We start from the raw sequence: 11,296 nt of genomic DNA, 5'->3' as shown, positions 1-11,296 counted from the left end.
TTGTTGTGAAATTTTCTGAACGTTTCAATTGATGCAGCTTAGCAAGTGTAGACAACGTTCTGCGTTTTACGACACATTTCGTTGTTTAACATGTGAAAAGATCTTAAAAACACCTACAAATCAATTTCTTTTAACTCATTTAAGTCTTCCAATAAACAGTATTTGCCAAACTTTATGATAATAAGAATTCGATAAAGTTTTATTTTATTATATAGATTTAATAAAATAACGAATGATGCCAAGGTGTATCGTTTTATATACTTTTTACAAACAAAAATCTTAATTCATGCAGAAAAGCCATTTTATTTTCCGGCCGGTAAAGCTGGTGGACTTTTATTGGCCAATTTTCGATGTTCCAACGTGTTAAGTTTAGCGATTTGCTTAATCGTGTCCAATTCTTTAATAAACGCAGCTAAAACATCTTTGGTGCCACTGCAATTGGCTCCTTTTAAATCTTCCAAGCTATCATTACGTTCCAAGTCTGCAAAAATGATCATTTAAAAAAAAAATATAAATTAAAAAAAAAAAATTTTCACAAACCGTCTATAGCGAGTTCGATTTCTTCCAAGCGACTCATTACTAACTGTTGCTGTACTTTAATATGCTCAAGTAGACGTTGCTGACATTCAACAGGGTCTATAGGTGCCTCGGGTTGCGGTATATTGGGCACGGGTTTCAGAGGCGTTGCAGATTCCAACTTGATTTTCTTCGATGGCGAAGTGCTACTATTAACTGGTGAAAATTGAGCTTTGTTATCATTTGTGCTCTGCTGTTCGGAATTTTTTATTTCTGATTTAATGGGCGTTTCATCCCAACGTTTAGCCCATAAATAAAGTTTAGGATGATATTTATTGTTCGCTATATTGATCTTGACACGCAATGAATGCATGAAATTTTTCAATTCCAAGAGATTACCTGTTAGCGTGTGACATCTTTTAAGGAAATCAAATTTATTTGATGCCGAAGGATCTGAAGAGTGATAATTCGCCTGAGGTAATTTACCTTCATACAACCAATCTTGATCGTGCTTAAAAAGCATAGATTCACGAGCTCTTTGAGGATGACGACAAATATAACAAACGTATTTCTCGGGTACTTGCGATTCTTTATCAATACCATTGCAAAAGCCATGCTGCCAGCATAAGCATAACTCGCACTGTATCATAAGTCCATCTTCTTCACCGTATCCACATAAGCAATTGATAATCTCTTCTTGACGCATACGGACTATTTTGATTAGTTCACCATTTTCTTTAATGTATTGGGGAGTATGAGCAACTTCATTTTCATTCGACGAGGGAACGGCAAAGGAACCTGCCGAACCTGAATCGGCAGTTATAGGCGAGTCAACGCCACTTAAAGGGGTAGCTGGAGCATTGATAACGGCGGTGGACTTGCGTTTTTTTGTGGCACTTGTACCATGATCAGGAGTTGCATTAAAGGAGTGTCTAGTCTCCTCTAAATCAGTAACCCCGCCGAAACTTGTGTCTGAAGCCATTACCAAAGAAGTCAAAGCAGCAGTCCCAGCGGTAGCCTGAGCTGCAGTCAAATAACGACGAGTAGTGCGTTGACGTTGACTTTTTCTCGAGCCCGAAGTACGTTTCGTAGGAGAAAGCCTTTTGGATGTAGAGGGCTCATTTAAATTTATCCCTATTGTTCCAGATTCGTTGAGATTATTATCTAGAGTAGGTGAGCTGAACGAATCCTTAACTATTGAGCTTTCAGCAGTAGAATCCAACTGATTTGCCGACTCATTAAGGGTATGCGAAGTAACAGATGCTTTTATGTCTTGGTCATCAGTTTTCATGATATTATCTTTTGATTCTGCAATGGGCGGGGTGGCTTCATTCGGTTGTTTCATCACCCCCATACTGCGTCTATGTGCTCTGCTCTGTTCTAGATCTTGCTGATGAAGCTTTGCGAAAAATTGTTGATTAGGTATTTGGTTTTTCGGTGTAGGTTCACTGGAATCATGTTCGGATGTGTGTGTACGTTTTTCAGCTAATTCTTGCATTTTCGGACAGGAACCCAGCAATCTATTGATGCAAAAATTTGATAAAAACTTCGTATTTCTTATAAAATTCTTACTTATTTAGATCCTGATGGTAATGTTTGACATGTATTTGCAAATGATTCTCTTTGCGAAAATTTTTTGAACAGCCTTCCTGAGGGCAACGAAATAGATTGTCGATAATTTGTACCTTCAGACCTCCGATAACAGCTAAAAAGAGCGGGAATTGAATTATCATTTACAATTTAGAAGATCACAAGGCACCCACCAAAACCTTTATCGACTTTAGGGTGCTCAGAGGTTGTTGTTGTCGATGTACTTTCCTCTTTCGTCATTACGGTTGGGGTAGTAGAAGGTGTTGGGGTTGAACTGGCTTCAGCGGATTCCAATAATTGTTTGGGTGGAATCTCGGAGACTACCTGGGTTATATTTTTGTCTTCACTAGCTGCGGAAGAAGTCAACAACTCTATTGGTGGCGTAGATTCAGCTACAGGACTTTCTAAAAAGTGATTAACAGTCGTTGCTTGTTTATTTGTTACGTTTGCATTTCCATTAGAACGTTTAGTTTCAGGCGCATTATCTGGAGATGAATGCAATGCAGATTTAGCTTTAATTGGATGAGATGGTACGTAGTCCGGTGTGAAAACATAGCAATTAATATCTTTAGCACGACGACGATGAATGCTAAAATCATAAATGTCTGGATTATATACTTGTCCTTGCTCCTCCAAATAAAGTTTTAAATCGGATTTCGATCTAAAACGCTTGCTACTAGGCGTCACCAAAATTACGTCCCATTTGCCCAAAACGTTAGACCGTTGGTACATATGTTTTATCCAACCAGGAGGGAGACGCCAATCTTCGACAATAACCGTGGGCTTACGATGTTCTCCTACGATAAGATAACCCTCACGACCAATTGGTTGATCATTTACCCAATGACATGTCCACTCACCATCCCGCGGTATTTCAGGGAGATTCAAAGAGCCTGAAAGATATGTGAAACATCAGCCCAGTGAAATAAACTGTGAAGTAGAGTTTAAAAAAAAAAAGAGCAGCTTACTTAAATCCAATTTCGACATATCTAATAATGGCCAGTCACGCCTTGGTCCATTCAGAGAACGTTTTTTACCACCCCCCGATGAAGAAGGGTTAGCGGCTGCCCGCTTCAATCCGACCGCGGAAGATAACGCACCAACGTTTGTTGTGTCAATCGCTGCATCTGTGATTACAGATGATTCTTCTCTTTGGTTAAGTGATGTTTTACTCATATGTATGGCTTTGACATTCTTTTTGTAACCATCATCAAACAAAACCTCATACATATCATTCGGCAGTACTTTCTTCACTGTTCCGGGATATTTACTCGGTCCCGACCAACGGGCCATGCATTTCTCTTCCAAAGCAAATGTGTGTTCTGGGTGTGCAGATTTTGTTGAAATTCTTTGACGTAAACGTGGAGAATTCATAGGGATCCATTCTTCAGTACCGACAATAGCCGAATTAGTCTTTCCGGTTTTTTCAAATTTAACTAGAATCTCAAATTCATTAATGTCGTCGACATCTACAACTCTGGCTGCGTGCCATATTTCCTTCAATTCTTCTTTAACCTCCAAACGCAAACCAACGCTGAAAGACGTAATAGGCTGATACTTAATGCCTGAAGATGTGCTGGATGCAGCATTTTCATCTTTTGCGCTATTTTCTTCATTCCTTTCATTGATTTTAGAAGTTTTTGTGGTTGCTGCAGCGTTTAATTCAGCAGTCTGAGCCATAATTTGCGCTACTGTTGCTGCTACGGTAGCTTTGGTATCCTCATCTACTGTAGAAGAAGATGGTGCTGGTAAAAGCGGCGCAGGCGCACCCGTGGAAGAACTTAAAAACTCCATGTCTGCTTCAATTTGCGCACTATCCATCTTTCCCCATGGAAAGACCGTAGGGAAAACTCGTTGTTTAAGTAGATATTTACCGCTACGTTGAGGTTGAAAATCTGCCCGCCTAAAATGTCGCGAGCAAACTAAAACACTTTTAGTGATTTGTCTTTCAGCGCTTATACGTGTATTGCGTATCCATATCACTCGAGTACTCTGATCCAAAGGGAATGAGTGATAAGTGACACCTATAATCATCAGAGATTAAAGTATATATAATATATAGAAATATATATAGAAATATTCACCGTGGTGTTCCGGCAACCGTGATGTGGAGGCGCAACCAGCAATACAACAACGGCGACCCATAATCTAAAAAAAAAAAAATTCGGGTATACAAAGTACTAAAAGTGGACGCTGTAACTTTAGTGCTATACTCTTTGTAAACTGTGCGATCCGTTTTGGTTTTTACTTTGCTTTAAATTATTTATTATTGTAAATCTTTATTAAGCATTTATGGCGCTTTGATAAGAAAATTGACTCTTTCTTTTCTTTTTAACGAAAAATTATCAATTCTTTAAGCAAATAGCAAATTCTCTCTATCTGACTTTATATGGAGATTTCCAACTAAATGCTAAAGGCACTTTTACCCAAGAGTTAAAAGTTTTACAACTCGGAGGTTTTATATATGCGAGTTTGTGGATGATAGTATTGCCAATATAAAGCATAATATTCTTAACTAGAAAAAAGCATTAGCTATGAGGGCTTTTTACAAAATTCGCTTGTAAGGAATAATGTTAGATTAAACTAAATATACGGGTTTGAGTGCATATAATTTTATATTACTTTTCTATGCCCATAAAACAGTAAAGTACGCCATGTATTCCGCAGCAATGCAGTGTGCGTATGTACAGCGATAGTTCATTTTTGCCATAAAATCATACGATGTTTAAAAAGCTAACCATATAATTATATTTTGTTTTTGTGAGCACGGAAAAGGGAAGAAAAAGAAGTCAAAAATTCCAAATTTCCTTTCCAAATTATCAAGCCATTTATGGAGTATATGTGACAGTCATATATATATAACGTAGTGAGCATTTTACTTGTTAATTATTTCTCTATTTTCCAAATTTTACTTTGCTTTCAAATTTGCCGTTTCCTTCCTAGTGCTAGCGCCGAATTATTCCTTAATGCACTAATGATTACCTTAGGTAATTGGGCAGAATTTTGAAACTTTCATAAAACTTGCTCATTGCCAGAACAACCGGCGTTATATATATATACCATACCATATATATATACCTAGATTTGCTAATAATCGTGACAAAAACTTGGAATTCGAAAAAAGCTTTTTTTCCAATTTTTTGATGAACTAATTAAAAATTAAATATTCCGCTTCGCTAGTTTTAGTGTAAAATTATGGGTTTCGAAATTTTAAGTGCTTTCGAATTGAGAGCACTTTCCTCATTAATTATGTAATATCTTTTTCTATGGATAAGAGTAGCTTTTCAATTCTAAATAAAATACAATGATATTAATTATGCAATCGTTGCTGCTAAGCGGAAATAAACAAGATGTAAAAAATTCTCGTATCATTTTTAAATGAAATGTAAATATATACAAAACATGCGTAAGCATTACCTGACTACAACTTAAAATTCGAGCACCCTTTTTATTCATTTATAAAAGTATTAGCAAACAAAAAGTAATGAAAAAAAAGAAACGAACACATGCCCAAAAATATATAAAATGATATCGTCAAGTCAATTACGTCGGCGCGTTTATATTGCTGGAACGTCCTTTACTTAATTCCTGCCCACTTATGAAATTATCTTTAAGTACCTCAAAGTATAATTAGCCACCCGTTAGTCACTTTCTTTAAGTAAATCTAAAAGTCGCGGCGTAAAATATGTTATAATACAATCAGCACCAGCTCGACGAAAGCCCTTCATCGATTCTAAAAGAACCTCATTCAAATTAAATGCTCCCTGTTGAGCACCATGGTACAGCATGGCGTATTCCCCCGACACCTGATACACATAGAGAGGATGTTGCGGAAAGAGGTTCTTTGTTTGTCTAACAATATCTAAATATGGCATGCCCGGCTTCACCATTAGCATATCCGCTCCTTCCATCACGTCACGTTCTACAGCCCTCATAGCTAATCCTTTAGAACCGCTGGGTAATTGATAGCAGCGACGATCCTTGAAAGCTGGTGCTGATCGGGCAGCATCTCGGAACGGTCCATAAAAATTGGAAGCAAATTTCGCCGAATACGACAATATCGAAACACGGTTTTCAAGACGGGCTGCAATCAGTGCGTCTCTAATAGCTTTAATGCGATTATCCATCATATCAGAGGGAGCCACAATGTGAGCACCAACTTTTCCGTAGGCCACTGCCACTTCAGCTAAACGTTTTATACTTGCTGCATTTTGAATAACATTGTCATCATCCAAAATACCGCAATGTCCATGATTCATATATGGGCATAGACAAACATCGCAGGCAATTAGAAGCTTTGGAAACCATTTACATAATAATGGCAGAATTTTTATAACAGGATTTTCTGCCGAATCAGCATGAGTAGCATTTTCATCTTTCATAGAATTGTCAATCACACCAAACAATAAAACCGATTTGAGACCTTTTTCTATTAAAGGTTCCAAATGTTTACGCAATCTATTCGCTCCGAAACGTTTCTGATCAGGCATACTGGCGATAGTTTCCTCTGCGTCATCGTCATTTACTAAAAATAAAGGATACATAAGATTGCAAGTTGTTATCTCACAACCAGGTTCCTGGAGCAATCGTAAGGTCGGATGATGTAAACAACTATGAAGCTTGATATCCATTTTAAGTAAAATAAATTAACACTTCCTTATCGGTTAAGTAGTAAGTGCATTAAGCTATATTTGGCTGCCACCTCTTATATTTGTTTCCACTTGAATTATTCAAATAACAAAAACAATTCTATTTAAAAAAATAAGTAAATTTTTTATATTCGGCCGGTCTGCGCCATCCTATCACAGCCGTTGCGAATGTAGCTGCCGTAGTCAGTAAAAATGCTACATATACTAGAAGCATGTTTTTAATTTTTCACAATACTTATATAAAAAATAATGTATTAGGGTTAACGACGTTTTACATTGCTTTCTATTTTCTTTGTATATCTACCTTTCTCTCTCTTGCAAGCATTGAATCCTAAATAGGATGGATGATATGACCAAATATCAAAAATGGTTTGACTGAACGTGCTTGCATATGACTTCGCTGAAGATAGTTGGGTAAATTTTAATTTTGCTGAAAAATTTAATTGGCAGTCAACACAGGGATGTTATTATAAATGCAAGCACAATATCGTAAGGTTAATATTCTAAACATCATAGGATAGTTGGGATGTAATGATAATCCGATATGATTCCTTAGCGTCGTTTATAATGTTCTGGTTTATTTCTCTTTACCTTTAAAATTAATAATCTGGTTAAAGACAGGGCTTTACTACTAAATATAGTCGAATAAAGAACGCATATAAAGAAAGCTCAATCTTAAAAAAATACGCAGCTAATTTGAGTAATTTATTCGTTGTGAAGCGGCTTTTAGTTTCTTGTTTTCATGCTGAGGTATAAAAGAACTTGCATCTTACGACCTATCAAGCCCAGTTAATTAGGGAATAATTTGAAGAGGAGACGTAATTCGGATGAAAAAGCAGTAAGCAATTTTCTTAGAAATTTTAGCCTTGTTTGTTAGATTTTTCTTTTACAGCATACGTCCCCAAATGGGAAATGTGTTAATGGTAGCCTGTGTGTATCAAAAATTTGCCACATTTTCTAGCTAGTCTACAGCCAAAATTCATATCAATTTTAATTAAATTAAAAATTTATTCAAAACGATGGTAAAAGAAATCAACCTTTTATAAAATTTTAAATTACATCAAGAAATCTTTTAACAATACGAAGTATTGCCAGAAGTAAAAAAACTAAAAAAAAAATATTCAATTATGTATACTCACGTGGTATTTCTTGCAGAAAATGCCAACTTTAGTATAATATTGTAAAGCTGAGGCCGAAGAATCAAATTAAATTAATAAAAGTATTCTCGTAAATCTTGATCTTCACTATGGATATATGTTAACACGGAAACAGTTTCTAAAGACGGCTCTCTTCGCGAAGGGGATTGCCGAAAAACGCGAGCTTACATATGCAACCGAGTTGAAAGAAAAAAATTAAAGTAAATCGAACCATGCGTGCCGGCTGCACGCAAACTTCCCCTAATACCTTTTATGCTAAATATCGCTTTGCCGAGTCTATGATACTTTCTTTTTATGGAAGAGTTTAAGTAAATTAATATCACTTGTTTTTTAGTTAAATTAAAAAACGAAGTCACTTTTAATTGGTGATATGTTTTTCCTTATTCTTTCTTCTTCTTCAAAATATGAAATGACGTGGACTTATTTCTTTTTTTTTTTTTATTTCTTTTTTTCCGAAAATTGTGGTGTTCTCAGCTTTGAATTGAGAACGTAATTATTTGAAAGCTTTTTTGACTGACAAGAAAAATGAAGTATTTTTCTTTCTCCAATTTTTTTTGACAAATATTTCAAGTCAAAACATTTGTGTATAAAAAAAATTTTTTTACTTGTTAGTATTTTTCAGTATCATTTCGCTTTTTATACCTTACACCGATATACTAAGTTGTGCGGATGTTTGCAAAACCCAACATGCGGACTTAAGAAAGATCCAATTTTCAGTGTGAAAAATTTGCATCGAACGGCGAATTTACGGAAATTGAATCTTTATATGGTAAAAAGGGCTAATTTTCAGTATTTCTTAATGATAATGCGTTCATAGTAATAGGTTGACGTAAATATAATTAATTAAGAAATTCAGAACACGTGTCCCTATTTTCTGAATTCCACCTCATATAAATAACCTAATGAAAAATTATACTTTATGTGTATATAAGTGTAATTTGATATAAAACTTAACTTTCGCAAATTTGGATCAAATAGGTCCATATTTTAGATCTAACCATTCAAAGAGACTAATGAAAAGCACTCACCTATGACGACAAGGTCTAACTTGTAGTTTTTAATGACAGAAGTGAGTGGAAGTTAGTAAAATCTTCTAGAAGTAAACTGAGTTTGCTAAGTTTGGATCATATGACGTTTTGAGCATCCTGCGGTGTGCTGTAATAAGTTCACAGGAAATACAATAAACTCGGCAGACTAGCGAATCAAAAATTATTTTACCAAAATCAGAATCATCTTAAGAAAATTGTAAATATTGTAAAATAACGATTAATTTTGAAGAATACGCAAAAATGTATTGTGGAGTTGTAGAGCAATGAAAATGTGTGTACAAACCCGAGAAGAATGTGGCCATAATTTATGTTCCAGCAATTAAATGACAAGCACTTACGAACGGGTAAGCGCACATCTGCAAAGCTAAGGACTATTCCTAGCAATCGCGTCTGTCTAATCACCTCGACGCCCGTTACATAGGTATATGTTTTATATTCTTTTTTCCCTATGCGCTTCGTTTTTTGACATAAAATAGTGGAAGAGTAGTGGAAATGGAAAGTTTTCTGCCAAATTTGAAGTGGACAGCTTCACTTTTTCCCCCAAGAGAATTTTTACAACAGACATTACAGAGACGGGCAGGCAGACAGACGAACAGATTGACATACTTAAACTGATTTAAAATTTGATACTGATCAAGAATGATGCTTTCTACGGAACGATGCAAATGTTTTGACAAAATGAATATACCCTTCATCTTTCACGTATTGTCACGATTCTATTAGGCGAAGTGAAGTAGGGCATCTGATAAACGGAATGGCCCGAATATAGGGTACTTATTTATTTGAAATGAGTAGTACGTGATTTATCTTCTCAATTAGCCGAAGCAGTGGATCGGTTGATCAAGTTGAAGTGAAGCCTCCTCTTCTTCCTACTGATGTAATGCCATCTCAATGCAAAAGGTTTCGCCATTGGCTTAGGTCTGGTATCAGACGAAAGGCATCAGGAAGCCATACAGTGGGATATTTCAGTTTGGCTGTTAAAGGTCAAATTCCCGCAATGGTAGTTATTTACTGGAATCCAAAAATGGGATTAATTGGGGCATTTGATGAAATTCTTAACATTATTTTATTCACAAAAGTTGAGATTGAAGAATATTGATCAACTTACTTCCCGTCTTCCAAAAAAATGTGCCTTTTAATTATAAAGAATTCATGTAACTAAGACGTACGTATCGTCCGTTGACAGGTCATTACATTGTAATTAACATAATTGACTTAAAATGTGGCCAAGAAAAGGCGTTTATTTTTTTATACTTCGTTAAACGGGTAATTGATTAAAATTAAAACATAAACAAAATATATTCGCATAATTTACTGAGTATAAAATCCATGAGATAATATAAAAGGCTTAACTGTGAAAAGGACTAAAGCAGTCGGTTTATGCTTGCACACAGGATCCTTGGTGTGATTTATAAAGGAATAGAAAATGTTTTCATATTCTATATTAACTTTGCTTTTAATGGGGTTCTTAATTGTCTCCAGACATGAGACACAGGCATCTTCTATACAACGTTGGAATCATCGCGATTATCAATTTTCAAATCCGAATCTTAGATCGTTATGTCCGCCAAAAAATGAACAACCACAAATGCCGCTATGTAAATTGGGAAGTTTTGCTTACAATCCCGATCCGGAGAATTGCGGTACCATCTACAAGTGCTATTTGGATGCAAATGAATTTTGCGAATATGATGAGGAGTGCGCTGACAATATGGTATGTCATTGCAGTTATTGTAATCATACGCGAGGTGGAACTCTATGCCTGGATTCCACTTTATTCAGACAATTTAGAAAATACAATTAATTGGAAAATGATTTGAATTTATGTAAAGGATAAATTTTAAACAAATAATCGCCTTAATGTATTGAATGAGAAAAAGTATAATAAATTTTTATCATAATTATCAGCAAAATATACTCTTTTTTTTTTTTTTTTGCTTTTAATCTGTTTTTTTTCTGATACGTCGTCAGTGTAAAATTGCTTTTCCATGATTTGCGAGAGAAACTAGTGAAAACACGCCGCAACGTTAAATACCCGACGTTACTTCGCTTACCACAGTTATTCATAAAACGACTTTGCAAGATAAGGCACTATATGGGAGGTTGGGAAAAAATGGTCTAATCCGAACCATTTTCAATAACGTTCGGCCTTGGATCAAAACAAGTCAGGGTAACAAGTTTTAACGAGACATCTCAAAAATCACGGACCAGGGTTTAAATAAAAGACAAAAAAGACGGACAGAAGGACAGACGAACAGACAGAGCTTATAAATTAATATATATTAAAAGAGGAGCCTATCACATGTCCTTTTGCGTTTTATATACATTCGTACAA

At 35.6% G+C, this 11,296-nt stretch overlaps 2 protein-coding genes across 4 annotated transcripts; both read right to left on the bottom strand.

The window, feature by feature from the left end:
• Positions 1 to 257: 257 nt before the first annotated feature.
• On the bottom strand, positions 258 to 4,516 carry LOC119639908. Of its 3 annotated transcripts, none has more exons than XM_038037618.1 (7): positions 4,307 to 4,516; positions 4,191 to 4,254; positions 3,075 to 4,130; positions 2,280 to 2,999; positions 2,089 to 2,221; positions 541 to 2,036; positions 258 to 481 (listed from the first exon to the last, which is right to left on the bottom strand). In XM_038037618.1, exons 2-7 carry the CDS (start codon positions 4,249 to 4,251, stop codon positions 303 to 305), a joined length of 3,645 nt encoding a protein of 1,214 aa, XP_037893546.1. In that variant the 5' UTR covers positions 4,252 to 4,254; positions 4,307 to 4,516; the 3' UTR covers positions 258 to 302. The 3 variants fall into 3 exon arrangements, with proteins under 3 accessions (XP_037893546.1, XP_037893545.1, XP_037893547.1); XM_038037617.1 differs by having other exon boundaries at positions 4,320 to 4,516; XM_038037619.1 differs by having other exon boundaries at positions 4,355 to 4,384.
• Positions 4,517 to 5,528: 1,012 nt separating this feature from the next.
• LOC119639909 (delta-aminolevulinic acid dehydratase) lies at positions 5,529 to 6,955 on the bottom strand. Its single transcript, XM_038037620.1, has one exon. The coding sequence runs from the start codon at positions 6,735 to 6,737 to the stop codon at positions 5,748 to 5,750; it is 990 nt and encodes a 329-aa protein (XP_037893548.1). The 5' UTR covers positions 6,738 to 6,955; the 3' UTR covers positions 5,529 to 5,747.
• Between the last annotated feature and the right edge of the window lie 4,341 nt (positions 6,956 to 11,296).

Source organism: Glossina fuscipes, unplaced genomic scaffold (assembly GCF_014805625.2).
Source record: "Glossina fuscipes isolate IAEA_lab_2018 unplaced genomic scaffold, Yale_Gfus_2 114, whole genome shotgun sequence".
Classification (NCBI taxonomy): domain Eukaryota; kingdom Metazoa; phylum Arthropoda; class Insecta; order Diptera; family Glossinidae; genus Glossina; species Glossina fuscipes.
The sequence above is the reverse complement of the archived record's forward strand: the minus strand, read 5'-3'. Positions and strand labels throughout refer to the sequence as shown.